The sequence below is a fragment of the Engraulis encrasicolus genome, chromosome 4, assembly GCF_034702125.1.
Source record: "Engraulis encrasicolus isolate BLACKSEA-1 chromosome 4, IST_EnEncr_1.0, whole genome shotgun sequence".
Taxonomy (NCBI): Eukaryota; Metazoa; Chordata; class Actinopteri; order Clupeiformes; family Engraulidae; genus Engraulis; species Engraulis encrasicolus.
Genome location: NC_085860.1, coordinates 31468188 through 31487307, shown reverse-complemented (window position 1 = coordinate 31487307; position 19120 = coordinate 31468188). Strand labels below are relative to the sequence as shown.

General features: G+C 40.7%; 1 protein-coding gene across 1 annotated transcript; it reads right to left on the bottom strand.

Annotated features, from left to right (window-relative positions):
* Window positions 1-1319: 1319 nt before the first annotated feature.
* On the bottom strand, window positions 1320-19111 carry LOC134447637 (cyclic nucleotide-gated cation channel beta-1-like). The gene is made up of 18 exons (XM_063197192.1): window positions 18842-19111; window positions 18106-18268; window positions 16076-16174; window positions 15224-15378; window positions 11636-11866; window positions 10011-10219; window positions 9716-9766; window positions 9433-9519; window positions 9260-9324; window positions 8632-8754; window positions 8094-8235; window positions 7532-7691; window positions 7175-7272; window positions 6762-6845; window positions 4805-4923; window positions 4034-4180; window positions 3279-3471; window positions 1320-2593 (listed from the first exon to the last, which is right to left on the bottom strand). The coding sequence occupies exons 1-18, from the start codon at window positions 19107-19109 to the stop codon at window positions 2378-2380; spliced, it is 2610 nt and encodes an 869-aa protein (XP_063053262.1). The 5' UTR covers window positions 19110-19111; the 3' UTR covers window positions 1320-2377.
* Between the last annotated feature and the right edge of the window lie 9 nt (window positions 19112-19120).

The following is a 19120-nucleotide window of genomic DNA, read 5'->3' as shown; positions in this document are numbered from 1 at the left end:
CATGTGACGGTAGGCTACCGAAAGGGTATCAAACTAGTGGGTCGCTAGGCAACAGTCGGGCAATTCAAGTGAATAGGCAGCGTTTCGTTGCCCTACCACGAAAAACGGGCAATAACGTGAATGCACCACGAAAATTAATCTATTTTTTTCGTGAATACTTCACGAAATGAGTGAGATACGGTTGGAGCCAGCGCTCCACAGCACACAAGTGCACACTGCACACAACAAAATTGCATCTATGCCTCACCCGTGCAACGGGGCCGCCCCCAATGGCGAGCCAAGGGAACAGTGCGGCAGGACAATACCATGCTCAGGGTACTGTACTCAAGGTACCTCAGTCATGGATGAGGATGGGGAGAGCACTGCTTAATTACTTCCCCACCATCCTTGCGGGTCGGGAGTCAAACCACCAACCTTTGGGCCACAAGTCTGATGCCATGACTGCCCTGGGTCGTGCTACATACAAAAGAGTGATAACGTTAAGACATCATTTTACTCATTTGTGCTCCAACTGGTATCCATGGGCAGGCACTGCTGAAAACATGCATCACACAAAAATTATCTGTGTATTTTGTGCATTCACTTGCAATGGCTGCACTTACTTTTAGTGTTGCAGGTCTCACTGACTTGCATACTTCCGACATCAGTTTGAAAATACAGTAGATTATGACAAAACATTAAATTGATGTCTGTGAATTCCATTACACTGTGAAAATTGCACAATTTCAATAAACACCCACTTTACAAGGATTTAAAATGTGCCTTGGGGACCCAGGTTTGAGTGCCGCCTGGGTCATTTCCCATGCACCCCTACCCCATACTCGCTTCTGCTCTCTTCCTGCCATGATCTTCTGTCCTATCTACATTATAGGCAAAAAGGCCATATCTTTTTAAGCGTGGTTGATACATTTTGGGACAACCTGTAGACTATGGAGTATGGGGGACTTCCAATGTATACATTAATGACAGAGTTAGTGCACACAGGGTTATGGGTATCAAGAGTTTTGTTAAGACGGGAATCTCTTCCAGAAGAGAGAAGTCTCCACAAGCTTCTTGAAGGTTGAGAGGGAAGAGTAGCAACTGGTAGCTTATTCCACAATGGGGGGGACAATCACAGAGAACTGTTTGGACTCCGCCTTGTATGAATAAAGGGCAAGGCTAGATGGGTGGTACTTGAGTAATATTCTGGAAGGCACACCCTGAAAGGACGTAATTTGAAGATTGCCTTGCAAATTATGATGGCTGATGTTGCAGCATACAACTGCTCACTCTTAGACCATTAGTCTAGGTCTCTAAGAAATGACTGACACAACTATATTTAGAATATTTATTTAAGGGAATTCAGTCATTTGACAATAAACAATATTGCACACACTTGCTCTATTTACATATAAACAACAGTACATGGTGATATGAAATAGGCCTATATAAATAATGTGCTTTGTAGACATTAGACATAGGCCTTTTTTTTTAAATGTAGATGAAATTATGCCATCAGATCATGTTGACAAATAGAAAGAAGGGAACCATACAAAATTATTTGTTTACTGTGGCAACAAAAAAACAAAACGTACAACATATTCAACCTGGAAATGCAGACCTACAGGCCTGGACGCCGGTAGACCTTTGATTGCCAAAGATGACAAATACACTTCTTTTTACAGTATTTACAGAAATTGAAAAAAATGTCTCAGTTTCATATATACAAACAAGTAATGTAAATATATGATATACTATAGGTATACATACTCTTTCGTAAACAAAATCAACCATTCAACATTTTTAAGCAATGTTTTTTATGGGTATCTAAAGACAGATATAAAACTAAAAATAACTGAGGTAGGCTATATTTTTCACTTGCAACTCCTGATGTGTTATGCCTCAGTAAAACTATAGGCATTATAATGCCATTCGTTATCCTACACTGTCTTTTCCCTTAATTGATGTTCTATTTACATGAATGTATGGGAAAAGACAGCTGGAACAATGACAAATGGCGAAAAGCACAAAAAACATTATGTTTCGGTTCATTTTAAGGCATTTATTCAACAGCAAGAGCAGCTAGAAACAAGAAACGTGGAGAGGGACAAAATAGTGCACCAACCTCTTACATTGATTTCACACATGAAATACATGGAGATTGAACTAAACCCTTAGAAATGCATTCAGCCATACTGTGCATTGTAAAAGAACGACACATACCAATAAGTGTTTGACGGAGTGAGACATAAAGACCTCAAGAAGCAGGGAGTTTACATAGGAGGTTATCGCAGACACTGCACGTGTACAGTTTAGTCCTCAGGAAATGATAGACATCATCAATCCGTGGAGTGGAGAGGTGGGAAAAAATCAACCTTTTACAGGTGTTTTGTCCATTTTATTCCTCCTCTTTCTCTTCCTTTTCCTGTTTTCCACGATCCTCTCCTAAAACTTCTCTCTCCTTGGAAGAAGTGGCAGTTCCATCTCTTGGATGTTCCGTTGCCGTGGGTGCCAAGCTGCAGTTCTCCGAGTTCTGAGACATGCTATCAGCCTGTGGCTCCAGAGGCTGTGCCGGCGTGGGAGAGGGTGTGAGCAGTGAGGATGCCAAGGATGGCTGGGAATAAGAACGGAAAGTTAGTGTACAGCAGTGATGGACAACATGTCTGTCAATATAGTCATTCCTCCAGGTCACGTAATCCAAAGATCTTCGTTATATGCAACTGCACTACTTCTACTTCGGCTTGACAGGATGAGGAACAAAACATCTATCAATCTCAAGAGAAATCATTGTTCAGTGATGAACAAACCTTTAGGTGCTCCACTTCCAAATCATATACCGTATTTCAAATCACCTGATTATGTATGGAGCATGTGATACAGGCATTGACAGTACAGGTGATTTCACCATCTTGTGTGATGGGTTCAGGTAATAAGAATTAGCTCATTTACGTGTTTAAATAAATACGTGCTACTGGATTGTAGGCTGTGATGCCAGGTATAGATCAAGTTTTATTGGAGGATGGCATATTTGTTAGTAGCAAATATTTTAGAGCTCTAGAGCTCTTGTGTTAGTAGTAGAGTAGTAGGCTACAGTAGTTCATTTCAAAATCTCATCCTTTTCATGAATATTTTTCATAAATTTTGGAAATACACTTACTATAATGACATACTCTTCCTTTAGGGTGTCCAGCAGGTGCTATACATTTAATATACACTTAACAAATTGCACAAATCCAACACAACCAACATACACACAGGTACACAACACAGAAGAAGTATGAACGTTAACATCCTGGTACCTGAAGAGATACGCTGGACTTGTTGTTCTTCTCTCTCAATTTGGAGAGGGCACCTTTGAGGCCCGACCTCTCGGTCATCTCCAGGGCAGCTTTTAAGAGTTTTGGCGTCTCAGCTCGAGGAGGGATGACCTGGCTCTTGTCTTTGGCTTCCTCCTTCTTCGCATCAGGCTTTTTGTCCTTCGACAGCATCTTCCTGTGGGAAACATCACATCATCTTCTTATTAAGCCTCTGAATGAGGACAAGAGCAGGCTTGCATTAAACAAATTATCACAAGGTCCTTCATATTATGGATAATGCAGTTCGACCCTGCAATTATACAGAGTGTTTGGACCTGCGTAATTGAGCATTGATTTTAGGTAGGAAGGGGAGAAAGTATGTTGCATTATCCAGGATGGAATGTATCCTGCGAAGATGAGTCCAACAAGATCCGACCCAGATGTAACGTGTTATGGAAGGCTTAGGCCAAGCTAATGCAGTTCAGAACCGGTGTAAGCAATAAATTATTCTTATGGCCGTTCTTGTTTACAGTATATCATAGCCTAGAGTCAGTGCATTTTTAGTATTAGTACTAAGTATTTTTAGTATTAGTATAAAGTATTATACCTTTTGTATTCTTGTTAAATTAAGTTGTTAGAGGAAGATGTCACAAGAAGAACAAGAAGTCACAACCTCGAAACATGTCGGGTAAAGGAAGAAAAAAAAACTTTTACATGTCTAAAACAAAAGAAAACAAATGACTCGGTGCATTTCTTACTTGGCCTTCTTGCGGAGCAGCTTCTGGGATTCAGGATAGTGAACCAGGATTTCGTTCAGGTCCTTCTTGTCCAGTATGAAGAGGTTGGCAAAGCCGTGGGCGATCACGTTAGCCGTGCGGCGGTTCCCTCCACCCACTGCAAGTAAGCTTGGTTTTTAAACCAACCACGGGAGAGAAGAATGGTAAATATCAATGATTGGATGTGATTTGTGTTAATTTTCAGTATATCTGCCCACACAACAAAATGTGTTGTGTGTCCACAACCAAATATGATTAACCTATTTTAACCTAAGGCACCTGCGAAAACACGCCTGCTAAAAGGTGCCCTCAGCCTATAAAAAACTAAACATCTCAGCCTATGAAGCACATAAAACATGAAATGAGCTGCATTTAAACGCTAAGAGCCTCCTTGAAGGTGTTCATTCAGCACTGACATACCCACGCTTTTAATTTAAAAAAATATATCAAATCTCATCTCATCGCCTGAATGCTGCATCTATGACGCTCCAGGCACCTAGGTCAATGCAGCGAAGCCCTATATGCAGCATCCATCAGCATCAATGGGTTAATTAGTATTTACTGTACTTCTCATTATTAACTGTTATACATAATAGTATGCTGAAATGTCCAAAGCAAAAGATGAACCGCATAGTTATTAGATTTATTATGAAATCTCAATGGGCGAAAATAACAAAACTCAGTTTATAACATAATTCTTAAAAGCAATACTGTATATTCCTCTGTGCAGGTAAATGCCACCCCACACCTCACCTGATCTCTCCAAACACAGAGCCGGCCTTCAGTGTGGCGAAGACCGTCTTCCCATCAGGACCTCCCACCACCTGCACCTCTCCAGCCTTGATGATGTACATCTCACGACCCACCTCCCCCTGCACCAAGTTCACTTGGTTAATATAATGCATTCTATACAACAGATCACATATGAATAAATAAATGAACACTCAAACACACAAATATGACTAAAAAGGCAAAAGAAGAAATGCAGTAGGGTCATTCCATGTCAATTCACATGATTCCCTAGAATCTCCTCAGATGACCCTCGATTAACCCGATATCTCACATACAGGTACCTTTTGATGTCAATTGAAAGAATACCAAGTATTAGCACCCTACGTCCAACGTTTGCGGAGATAAAGCCCTCCAAAGTTGGGGTGCCATGCCCACTTTTCAAGCCTGTGAATTGCATACAAAATGTACAAGCAGATTTTGACACCTCTGGTTTTAGTTTGAAGGAAGATACAGGCCTAAAAATCACCATGGCCCCTCAATATGACCCTGTCTACCAGATGATGTACTTACAAATGGCATGCCTTGCTTATTTTTGGCTATATTAATCTTTAAAAACTGAATTAGTGAAACGCGTGTTGATTAGTCTTGCCATTTTGGAGTTCCAGATCTTGGAAACTATGTATGCTTTGGGAGTTATAATTGATTTTCCATCATATTGTGGAACTGTACAGTGTATTCAAAAAAAATGTAGGGCGCTCAGACTTTAAAAGATAAAATAGGAGGGACTCAAAAACAGCTTTGGGACAAAATCTCAGACCTTACGGTACCCGTACATTTTGTATGCAATTCATAGGCTTGAAAGGTGGGCATGGCACCCCAACTTTGGAGGGCTTCATCTCCGCAACCGTTAGACGTAGGGTGCTAATACTTGGTATTCTTTCAATTGACATGAAAAGGTACCCATGTGAGATATCGGGTAAATTGGAGAGGGTCACGTGGGGAAGGCGTGTGAATTGACATGGAATGACCCAGTATGCAGTATGTTTTCAGGTTAGACTAAGAATAGTTAGTGCCTTCACCAAGAAGGAAATGTTTTTTGCCAGGGTTTGTTTGTGCATTGGTTTACTTCTTTGTTGCTTTGTTAAATAACTCCCCAACACATTAATGCATTATTCAAAAAAAACATTATAATGGTATGTATAGTGGCTTCAGCTGATTTAATGTTGGTGATGATCACAGCTGACTTGGCAAAGGTCTGCACTCTATGAGTCCACTTGTTACTGCTTGTGAAGTTATGGAGCCAAGTTGTAAACAACTGAACTGAACTGGAAATAATGTCTAGATGCCGTGACTGGATTTCAATTCCAGAGTCACAAGTCTCCCAGAATGTAACTGAGAAAATCATCAATGAAGGTTTTTTTTCCTTTTTAGTGATTTTAATTTTTCTGCTGAATGTGCACGTTGAGGTGGTGAAGAAGCTCCTCAATGCTTCAGAAAACAGAATTAATTCATCTAAAAGCATACATTTGCTTTTAAAACAGCTTACTCCATGTCTTTTCTCTGGACGAGAGAAACGTTCATCATTTTCTACTTTAAGAAGTGAACCCATTCAAATGGCCACACATACTTCAGATGTTACCAGATAGCCATTTGTAAGACATTCCTGTAAATCTTAGAATCTGCACTTTCAGAATCTGTGATTAACTCAGTATGCCCCTGGGCACACTTGCGATCTGTTTTCTTGAGACAAATGGAATAGATTGAGGGGCATTAGGATGTACTAGGTAGTGATAGTGTTACCCGTTTGTAAAAGGCATAAACAACCAGGGCCATAACAGATAAAAAAAAATGATATAGATAAGAACGTAATTTCCAGAGCCAGAACTATGAGAGAAGTGGCTGTAGTGAAGACTGTAGACAGTGGCTGTAGTGTAGACAGTGGTGCACTGCACCTGACTTCAGACCTTGACCCCCTTACCTTTTTACAGACGTAATCTCCTGGCAGATAAACAACAGACCTCAGGCTCTTTAGCATGTCAAAGATCATCTGGCGGTCGCAACCCTGACACACAGACGAAACAACATAAGAAGTGACTGATATAATTACGGTTGCACGGTCAGTCCGAAACATGAATACGATTATAATACATCTGCAATATTGGTGAAGGGGGGTAAGCCATTGAATTGCAGGTCCCAATAGTAAGATAAAAGTAGAATGAAATGGAGTAAATAACTAAGCCTTCTGCATTTCCGCCATCTAGTCTAAGCCCACTTGTGTCATTGTGCCAGGTCTCGGGTCAGTAAGACCTGTACTGTAGGTCAATCAGTTCTAAGAAAATTCCCAGCATTGTAATCTATTGCATGTGTAAGAGAGTAGGAGTGGAATCCTACCTGGAAAAGAGCAACTTTGCTCACAATGGAGTAGTTCACATCCACAGCTATATCCAATCTCATCTTGTCAGGCAACTGAACCAGCAGCTCTTGTTCATCTGCATGGGGAGGGGAGAGAGACAGATAGCATGAAAAAAAACTTCTGTGGCAGACTGACTTCTATTACCACGACTACTACTACCACTACTACTACTACTACTACTACTACTACCACTACTATTGATACTACTACTACTACTACCGTGACTACTACTACATTAATACTTCTACATCTAGGCGTAATACTACTACAGTACCTCTGATACTTTTAATGCCTGGAACTGAAAATGAAAGATGTCTAGAACAGACCAAACTCACCCAGCATGCCTTGTGATTGCCAGGTGTACTCGTACCAGGTCTTGACCCGGTTCTGGACCTCTTTAGGGATCCGGTAGGCAGCCATGTACTTCACTGTGCTGTCCATGCACGACCTGTAGTAGGTCTTCCCTGCGGTCGCTGCACCCACCACATCTCGCATCTAAAGGTGACAACAAAAGCAAAGACTCTGATGAAGGCCTAAGTGCAGAAACGTCAGCACCAAGAAAACATTTAAAAAGTGGTGAACCGTGAAGAAGCAGTGTCGCGCTCTTCCTTATGTAAACTGATGACTGAAGTACCCTGAAAAGCTGCACCTGCTGAAAAAGAAGCCTTCGAGGTGTCTCACAAAACTTTAACAAAAGCAAAGATGACATGACTTAATGGGGTTGAACAAACAACTTGACAGTCATCCGAAGGTGAACTTACTGTATGAAGGTGATTAGTTAACTCTAAAAACTTCTAAAAATCAGTAATTAATTAAATATTTACAATGACGACTGAAGTCAAAAATGTTTACCCCTTTGTAATTAACACATCCCATCTAAAGTGATGATGAACCCACCTGACCAATCATGATGGAGAATACAAATACTCCAACGAAGTAATTGATGAGCTGAAAGACGATCTCAAATAGGGTGGTGGGGTCTGGCAGTCCACCGATGGTGATGAGGGTCTTCACTGCAAAGTAATAGCAGCGAATGTAGCTGGAACATAACAGATACCATGCCAATGTTACATGGACAGAATAAACAAACACTTCACATCAAACATGAAGAAGTCATACGAGAAGATGTCCCATTTTAGGGTTGTCAATTATCCAACCCTTGTCAATTAGGGTCTTGACACCTGAACTTTACAATATAATTGTATAATTATAATGTAATAATTGTAGCAATCAGGTCACATGGCAGCCATGGACTTTTACACAAGTCTTTATATGACTTTTACATTATTAAACCTAACGGTAAGATGCTGTATGCCATCCACCAGGCTTTGTTAGTATGACACACCCAACATCGAGTAGCTCATGTTTATAACATGGGAGTTCAGTGTTTACCAGTGTGTGTGCAATAGTGGCTTCCTCATAAGGGTTTACCCACCTGTTTCCCTTTCCGTCATAGACCCATTGGGTGGATCCCAGGCCCTGATAGGCAGAGCCCCAGTAGAACAGGCAGGCATTGCAGTGCAGAGAGTAGAGCAGGTAGGTGGTTGTGCGGATGACTCTGGAAAACATATGGCATTGTCATACATCAGTTTGATGGTCTGTACTACTGAAAATACGGGGCAAATGTTAGGTAAAACTAAACACTAAACAAAAATACCTACAATACCAATGTGCTAATACTAAAACTAACAAAAATACTGTCAACCATGAGGTGGAATGCTTGGCTTTGTATCTAACAGTTGGAACAATGCAGTGTACTCTCTTCATAAATGTTACAGATGCTGACATGATAAATAACTGTGTTTGCTGTGTGATGTGCATCTGTGCATTTTAATATCCATAGCTAACTTTGATTTGCTGCTATGCTTTCATGTATTGTCGACATTTGTTTTGTTTTGATTACTGTCCCACTATGTACAGTACTTAACTATTGTTTGTGACGCATTACTATGTTACCATTTTGCCCTTTAGAGTGTCCTTGAGTATCTTGAAAGGTGTTCCAAATAAAATGTATTATTGTTATTATTATTATAATTATTATAATTATAACATAACACAAGTACCTGTAAAAGTAAGGTTTGGTCAATATGGCCTCCAGACGCTCATTAAATTCGAAGAAGGACATGATCTGGATGATGAAATGGGGAGAAAGGTAGAAACAGTCACAAATGCATTCTAGAATATGCAATACATGAACAGATGAACGTGCTGCTTTTCTCCAAAACCGGTGACTTGCCTTCAGTAGCCGTGGAAATCGCAGGAGGGGGTTGACACCGGTTTTGATGTAGAATAACTCCAGTGGAATTAGGCTGATTAAGTCCATCTGAAATAAAGAGCATTTTTCAATATAGAATAATTTACATATCCTAATACATGAAATTAAAACTTCTTTATGCTCTCTTCACTTTAACTTTGTTTAAAGATGGATGATGCTGATGATACTGGGTCTGTGTTTACTTTATGATCGAATAGCAGGTCTATTGCTCAGAGTGAGAGAAAAAGTTTAAAGGTACCGGTACCTTGAAGCGAAAGGTTTTCATGTAGTTCTTCCTCATCTCTGTTTTATCACACTACAGAAAAAAAGGACACAGAGCTCTGTCTATGAATACATACAACTGTTTAGTTACATCAATTAAGCGGAATTGCAGTCTTTGTTAGTGTAAGGTACAGTAAAAATCTTAAGCATCAATAACATAAATAATATCATATACAGTATGTACATTGTGCGATCATCTTGTGTGTAGTCCGAACATGGTCTTCAAATGGTCACTCTGTGACCCCATTAACTACAGTTGTGCGTGACGTGTTTCTTACCACAATGTCGCCGCCACGCACAAACTGCAGCCGGGGCTGAAAGACTAAGATGTCCAGTATGTAGATGGTGTCACACAGGTAGTCTGTGAGGAGCCACAGGTAGATGTTGCCTGGAGTCTGGTACGGGAAAGCCCATCGCACTGGGATCAGCCACACGTTCCAGTTCCACGCCAAGGTGACGAATAGCAGCCACAGGACATACACCAGATCTACACCAGAGGAGAGAGTATCGTTAGCAGCGGTGTCAAAATCATCTGGGGGTGGGGGTAGGGGAGTGGGACAGAGTATGGGGGGCCCCACAGGGAGTCATATTTTATTTTTCCATTATTCAGATTAAATAAAGGGGGTCCATTGGAGCTGAATGTACATAGGGAATTTTGGGCTACACGCCTGATTGCTAGAATTACACAGTCATTGCACCTCGATGAAGGATAACGTGCCAATAAAAAGTTTGGGAGTGATTATCAGGATTCATTTGAACCTTTGTTGTTTCTTCACTGGCATAAGTTAGTGGCCTGCTCCCCAGTGGTTCAGTAATGCTGACTTTGCCAAATTCTAATACATAGTCATATTTCTTGTTTTTGTAATGGGCATACTGGTTTTTTTGGAACAAAACTTTTATTGGGGCAGAAAACTGAGTCAGCAGCACATTCAATAAATTTCAAATAGGCCAAGATGTTTAATATGTCATTGGGCAGAAAATGCTGCCTAAATGGTTCTATAAAGTTGACCTTTGAAGTGCCGTTATTAAAATCTAAACGTAAAACATGCTAAACGTAAAACACATAAGCCATCCTGTGAGACATTTTTTTTAATCATTAAACACACTTCAACTGAAGGTAGTGGTTCAGTAATAAAACTGTTAATATATTGTTTATTACATTGTTTCTAAGATTGAGTTACGATTTTGGAAAGCATATATGGAGTTTGTAGGCATAAATAGTAAAGAAAAGAACTGAAGGCTGAAGGCTGAAGGCTTAATTTTCAGGAACAAACGTGCTGTATATTTTGGTGACACAGTCGATTTGGAGAGACCCAGCGCAACATATTTCTGCCAGAATCCTATTTTTGTCTCAGAGAGGGAGGAAATTAGATATTTCATTTAAATTTCATAGAGATCTCAAAGTCTCTTGAAATCATATGGGGCTATGCTAGATCATGTCCCATAGTAGTGTATATGGAGTATTGATCTCACAGGCGTTTTAATAATTTCTCTGAGCCCTTAGAAGAAAATGATATACATATGCTTCCTCTTTTTTAGAGTCTGTTCTAAAAAACAATATCTCCCTCTGAAGACAGCTGGTCAGGCCTTCAGAAGAGTCAAAAAAGTGAAAGTGGACTATAACACACACATAAACCACACAGTTATGTACAAGCTACGGAACACACACACACACACACACACACACACACACACACACACACACACACACACACACACACACACACACAACAACAACTACTACTACTACTACCATAAACAAAGCAAGAAAATACAGTCTTAATTTAACACTTTTTTACACAATTAAATAGTGTATTTGGTCCCAAAGTAGACTCTGAGAGTTGAATTAACACTGCATTTTTATGACGTGAAGTGGGCATGAAGGGCCCGCTCCTCCACTGACTTGTGAAGGGGTCGATGCTGGATGGGAAGCGATAGTGCAGCAGCCTGGTGAAGCAGGAGCCAGACCTCCCTCGGCAGCAGAGACGCCTCCTCCCCTGCTCCTCCTCCTCCGCCTCCTCCTCCTCCTTCTCCTTCTCCTCTTCCTCTTCTTCTTTCACCTCCTGCTCCTGTGCAGGGGCAGCGTTATCCTCCTTAGGCTGCTCAGGAGGTGGGCCAGCAGGTTTGGCAGGGGCTGTAGAGACACACACGAGGACAGAGCTCTAATGCTTGTTTGCAGGTTAAATACTTGAGAGGATCTGCCCGAGCGTTTCGGGTGGCTCCATGCATTGCAACGAGCGTGTACTGTGAAACACTTCATAGTGCCATATGCCACATGACAAATTTTCAATCGCTCAGAATGTTTTTTGTTGTTTGGTCAGTGATACATCACAGTGTCTGGTTGATCATTTTTGCAATACTTACTTATACACTCGCCTCCAAAAGAGTTGTCGCCTACCCATCTGTTTGGAATAACAGCTAATAACCTGACTTTCAATTAATCACTTGGCTTCAGAAGTCACTCATATGAAAGCTACAACCCTCTCGAATGAAAATGTATGTACAAAAATAAATTTCATGCACCAAAGAAAGATTGACCCTTTAATGAACACAGACAGGGCAGATTTTGACAAGACAAAAGTTTTGTCGCCTATGGAACATAATGTGAAAATGAGCAGATAAGTCACTTCAAAACACTTCAAATACGCAGATCGGGTGTCATACTTAATCACTGGTTCACTCACACCTCTCCAGAAAATCAACTTTGGCCTTAGGTGTATGTTTAGGGTCATTGTAATCATGGAAAGCAACACAATGAAAATCAATGGAGTTCAATGAGAGATGGTGACATATTTGCTATTTGTAGAGCAATACATTTTTAACTTCATGATGTAATCAATGATAAAAGCCCTCACACACCAGCAGCATGCATGCAGCTCCACATAAGAGCTGTATCCCTCCCATGTTTGACTTTAGGCACCATGTATTTTTTCCAAATTCTTCATATTTAACAACAAAGAAGTCTCTCCCACTGTCCTGTCTCAAAAAAGCCAGCCAAGAGTATGTCAGGCCTAATTCTGACAAAAATGAAGGCTAATGGGACTCATACTCTGAAATCAAGATCCCAAGATCAACCATTTTAGAACTGATAGCATCAGAACTATATGGTGTTGGAGATGAAGAATATGAATAAAGAGAAATGGTGCCTAAAGTGAAACATGGTACAGATACAGCTTTTATGAGGAGCTGCATGCATGCTGCAGGTGTTTGAGGGCTTTTGTCATTGATTAAATCATGAAGTTAAACATGTATTGCTCTACGAATAGCGAATATGTCACCATCTCTCATTGAACTCCATTGATTTTCATTGTGTTGCTTTCCATGATTACAATGACCCTAAACATACACCTAAGGCCAAAGTCGATTTTCTGGAGAGGTGAGAGTGATTCAGTGATTAAGTATGACACCCAATCTACGTATTTTAAGTGTTTTGAAGTGACTTATCTGCTCATTTTCACATTATGTTCCATAGGCGACAAAACTTTTGTCTTGTGAAAATCTGCCCTGTCTGTGTTCAATAAAGGGTCAATCTGTCTTTGGTGCATGAAATTTATTTTTGTGCATACATTTTCATTCGGGAGGGTTGTAGCTTTCATATGAGTGACTTCTGAAGCCAAGTGATTAATTGAAAGTCAGGTTATTAGCTGTTATTCCAAACAGATGGATAGGCGACAACTCTTTTGGAGGCGAGTGTATATATACGTATTACTTGCAATACTTACTTACACACTTAGCAAGGTTGGCTTGGGGGGTTGACATGGGGGGTGATAGTGTGTGTGTTAATATATATATTTTATGTTCAACTTGTGTTTCATTAATGCCTTCTATTGTACATACAGTGAGGAGAATAAGTATTTGATCCCTTGCTGATTTTGTTGGTTTGCCCACTAATAAAGACATGAGCACTCTATAATATTAATGATAAAATGTATTCTAATATGGAGAGACAGAATATCAAAAAGAAAATCCAGAAAATAACTTTCAAGAATATATTTTAATTGATTTGTATTCCATTGAGGAAAATAAGTATTTGACCCCTCTAGTCAAAGAAGACAAAATACTTGTTGGCAAAGCCCTTGGTTTCTCCTACAGAGTTCAGATGTTTCTTTCAGTTAATGACATTGTGGATATATTAGAATGGATTTTTGTCCACTTTTCTTTGCAGATCATATCTAAATCATTTAAATTGTATGACTCTAGCTTGGCAAATGGGAGCTTCTGTTCCCTCCACAGGATTATTATAGGGTTAATGTTTGGAAAGTGTCTAGGCCACTTCATGACCTTAATGTGCTTCTGCTTGAGCAACTCCTTCGTTGCTTGGGCTGTATGTTATGGATTATTATCATATTGGGAGGCCAATCCATGACCCATGTTCAGTCTAGTGGTGGTGGGAAAGAGGTTGGCATGCAGCATTGTGCGTTTACATGTCTCCCTCCATCCATTTCTTGACGATGTGAAGTTGTCCTGTGTCTTGGCCAGACAAACAACCTCAAAACACAATGCTACCACTTTCATGTATGATGTTGGAGAAGGTGTTGTTTTTGGAATCATAGGCAGCATTTCTCTTCCTCAAAACACATTGAGTTGTGTTAATGTCAAACAGTTTGATTTTGCTGTCATCTGATTCCAGCACCTCACAATCATATCCTAACCCAGTTTGATGTTCATCGGCAAACCTCAGGTGAGCCTGAACAGGTTCCTTCTGAAGCAGGGGTACCATACATGCACTGCAGGATTTTAATCCACTGTGGTATTAAGTGTTTCCAATAGTGTTCTTAGGGATTGAGATCCCAGCTGCCTTGAGATGATTTCCTAGCTCTTTCCATACAGTTTTAGGGTGCTTCATCTCTGTTTTTCTGGTTATTGAATGCCCACAAGGTCAAATCTTGTATGGAACCACAGACAGGCCTAAGATTGATGATTGATAATCATTTTGTTTGTCCTAAAATTTGGAAGAAATGCACCAACAGTTTGCTCCTTAATATCCAGGAGCCCATTTCAGCCTTCTTGAGTTCTAAAATCTTGTCCCTGACATCCTTTGACAGCTTTTTGGTCTGTCCCATGTTGGCGAGTTTAGTTTGATTGATTGACTGATACTATGGACTGATTCTGCAGATTCAATGTGTTTTTTTGTGCAGGTTACTATTAACAGTTGTGTTCAATTCAGATAACAAGTTGATTGGAAGTGCCATTTGATCTGCGGGATCAGAACTCTTAATGGTTGGCAGGGGATCAAATACTTATTTCCCTCAATTAAATATAAATCAATTAATATATATTCTTTAGAGTTAATTTCTGGATTTTCTTTTTGATATTCTGTCTCTCCATATTAGAATACATTTTATCATTAACATTAAAGACTGATCATGTCTTTATTAGTGGGCAAACCAACAAAATCAGCAAGTGATCAAATACTTATTCTCCTCACTGTACATGTGCAATATCTTCAAAGTGACGTATCGTCATCTCTGCCATTACTCTCCGTACTCACAGGCAGGTGGCGTGTCCTCATCCGAGTCGTCAGGGTCGATCAGCTTCTCCTTGGCGCGCTCCGTGCGCTCCTTGAAGAGCTTGACTAGCTCCTGCAGTCGCTCATTAACCGCTGTGCTGGTCTGGCTCGCAGCGGAGGCCGGCCTCTCTTTCATCCTGGGGGGGAATACAGCAATATAAGCCGCCCGTGGGGCCTTTTGTTGGCAGCGTTGTTGAAACATAGTAACATAAGGCATGGAACCAACTTGAAACATCACGACGTCACCATGTCAGCATAACATGGTCTGTGCAGTATGGATGGGTGTTTCTTTTTTTTCACTTTGACTTACTAAATACGGTACGGTCCATTGTTACAGTGTATTACATTGTTCATGGTTCTTTGAAAGCAGTCCCAGTTAAACACAAACGATCCATGCAACATGCTGCATTCATTCCTGCTGTTGTTCACATGCTTAGTTTGAGTGGAGCCAGGGGGATTAATGGACAGACTAATTGGGCCCAGGCCGAGGGGCCACAGACCCCAAGGGGCCCGGACAAGCTGCACCCTCAGATCCCAAGGGGCGGGGACAATCTGAACCCTCTGGTGTCAAGGGGCGGGGACAATCTGAACCCTCTGGAGTCAAGGGGCCAAGAGCACAAACTGCACCTCTCCATCCTAACCCCTTCCCCAAGGGAACTCAAATACTAGGTAGTTTTGCTTACCTATATAAGGTAACATTAAAAAAAGAAAGAGTGCAGCAGTCCCTTCTTCCCTCTATTTCTGACGGCCAAATGAATACGTGCACAGGTGCACTTTCTTTCTTAATCTGTCCCTCACTAGGGAGGTGAAGGTTAAAAGGTCACTTGCACTTACCCTTCGTCTGCGCTGAGAAGGCTGCTCTGGCTTGGCCACGCGTGGACTGACGTTTCTTTCTCATCCTCCTCTTCATTGTCTTGAGAGTAGAGTCGTTTTCTTCATCAGAATAAGAAGAACATTTTAGTATGTCAATATGCACTGACTCAATGATGTTACAAGTGTATGTTTTTGATTGATATACCTGTAGAGGAGATACTGTATGTGCAAGTTAATCTAGAGATGGACAACAATCAAGCACAAGACCAGTCATACAAGACAGTAACATAAACATTAATGAATGTATGATGAATGCATCTGGGATGTCTGTTAAAGATCACATCAAGAGTGAATGAAGTTGGCATATTGTTTCAACATGCTGATATAGCCACGTTTTGCAGCACAAGAGCATGCAGGGTTTTCACATTAAATTATCTGTGCTTTAAATCCTTGCAATGACAAATTGGCAGTAATTGCTGTATGTTGCTTTGTCAAGCTGTCCTGTAATATTGTATGAGGTATCCTTATTCAGCAGTTCAGTAGTTGATGGAGACTGAGTATATTTTATATGTTTTGTTCAGAATTGGCATTGTAAACTGTACATTGTATATACACAAGTATTGTGGGGGTTTTTCTCAATGCTGTGAAGGCAAAACGGAGGAAAATAAAGCTGAAAAGGCCTATGAAGGTGCACAATAAAAATACCAGTGTTAATATATATCTTCAAATTAACTACTTTTTAGGTAACATTCTGTCCCACTTAAAATGGTGTTAATTTTACTCTTTGATCAGTCTAGCTTTTTAAGAATTAATTCTACTCAATATTGTGTAAAGCTGTAGAATTTAAATTAATCTGGCCACCAGCAGGATTTTACTCCCCTGTTAGAGTAATTTGACTCTCTACAGTGTTGTAAATACTCTACCTGGATTTATATGTTTACTCTGAAATATTGACGTCCCATTTTTTACTGTGTGAGGAGAGGTTTTGGTCCTCCCCCCTCGTTAGTACGGCCCTAAAGCCCCTGGATCTTTTTGCCCATATATTCTTGCAGTTTACATTGTACCAAATCACTTAGACGGGCAAACTGTACAGATCTTGCACATTCTTCCTCATTGGAAACATTCCACGGGAAACGCATAAACTCTGAATAGGCTACACAGTATATGCACAAAGTAGGCTTTAGCTGCCAGGCTTCACTTTAACAGAGTTGCAGTTGGTTTGTCTACAAATAGGATGCAGCTTTCAAAATACTTGTGCAAAATGCTACAGTTGCTTTGTCTTAAAACATGGTGTAGCTTTCAAATTACCCACGCATATCTCTCAGTTGGAATATCATTTTAGGCCTACAACATAGAATATGTCTTCATTATTTTATCCAAATATCTTTCCTGCTGCAACAGTGTCCATTTCAACCCTAAGGGACTTGTGACAGAACATCTAATCACAAAATGAATATGAGAAGGAGCACAGTAATTGGGTATGAGCATGAAATGATGACATTGCAGTACACGGACTGATGACTTTTGACCAGCAGGAAAATATCTTACATTTTGTTCCAGATATTCTGCTGTTTCCTTTCTCTGGCCAAGAGAATACACAGCACAAAAATGAGGATGCATTTTAATGTCACAAGAGTCTTCTTGTGTCATATGTGTGTCTTGATGACACAAGTGTTTTGTATCAAACATTCATTGGTTACAATCAGACACAGGTACAATCATACACAGATAAATAGACTGCATAATATGAGGACAGAGTTCATGTCACCCCCTAGGGAAACATGGGTATTGAAATACTGAATTCACTGATAATAACAGAATCCAGCCAGGATATTTCAAAACGTATTCTCAACTTTCAATTTCTGTTCTTTTTGCAGAACAATCCTTTACTTCAGTATACTTTGATTCTGACTGCAGTGCCACTTCTGACCACATAATACTTAATACACTTTTACGGATATACTGTAAGTCAAAAGAGAATGGACAGGAAATGTCCAACTAAACTCATTGAATAACATATCATAGGCGTTTATCCAGCAGGCTTACTGTACCTTGTGCGGTTGGCTTTGGGGGCTCCAGGCACCATGAGTGTTTTCAGGTTGGCGCTGTGCTGGCTGATGACGCGGGGCCTGTCCTGAGACACTTTGCTGAGTACTCCTTCAGAGTCCACATCTTCAACATTGACAGCAGGCCGTAAACTGAGTCTCGAACCCCCTAGGAGAAAGCAGGGGAGTGTTATTCACACATTTCTCTACCAGTACAATAAAGACAACCAATGATTGATTTAAGTTAACACACTGGTATACAGAATGAAAGAAAGAAGGGCATATCACTATAGGACAGTACACCCAAAGCACAAACAGTGTTCTGGTAGAAGGTTGCATATTAGGGCAGACAGAAAGATAAACTAATGTCTGCAAATGTCTGTAATACTGCTCACATTCCCATGTTGTATTTAAAGACCAAATTTGAATCTGGAGAAAACAGTGTTGCATTATTTTATGTTGGATTTCATATTGGTACCATATTAATCCTTCGCATTACTGGATGTGCACACATAGTATGTACACTCCTTTGACATTGGCTAAGTTTACATGAGACATTTAATTCGGAATTAACTCCATTTAATTCTGAATAAAGCTTAATTCCGCTTTGAAAACGTCATGCAAACACTTCTTAATTCGGAATTAAATGAAAGATCAAAGTAAACTTGACGGAACTATTTAATTCTGAATTATTAATTCTGAATTAAAAACGGCATGTAAACACAGCCGTAGTTGTTCTGACCTGAGCGCTGTGCAGAGGCCAGGTCGTCATCCTCGATGTGGAAGGCAGGGTTGGAGAGGCCCGAGAGCTGGCGGATGGGGGGCAGCCGGGGGTAGGAGGGCACGTTGGGCAGCTCCAGGACGCTGCTGGGGGACGAAGGCGACGGGGTGCATGAGCGGGATCGGGACGGGGGGCGGTGGAGGGGCGACTGGCGCACCAGTCTGTCCAGCTCCACGTCTCGGTTCTGCTGCTGCTGCTGCTGCTGCTGTTGTTGCTGTAGTTTAGGCATGTTCCAGGTGG

Coding starts and splice junctions, on each gene's coding strand:
- LOC134447637 (XM_063197192.1), bottom strand. CDS start 19,109: ATGCCTAAACTACAGCAACAACAGCAGCAGCAGCAGCAGCAGCAGAAC. Junction 8,755..9,259: donor ACCAAACCTTACTTTTACAG/GTACTTGTGTTA, acceptor TATGTTTTCCAG/AGTCATCCGCACAACCACCT. Junction 6,846..7,174: donor GCAAAGTTGCTCTTTTCCAG/GTAGGATTCCAC, acceptor TCTGTGTGTCAG/GGTTGCGACCGCCAGATGAT.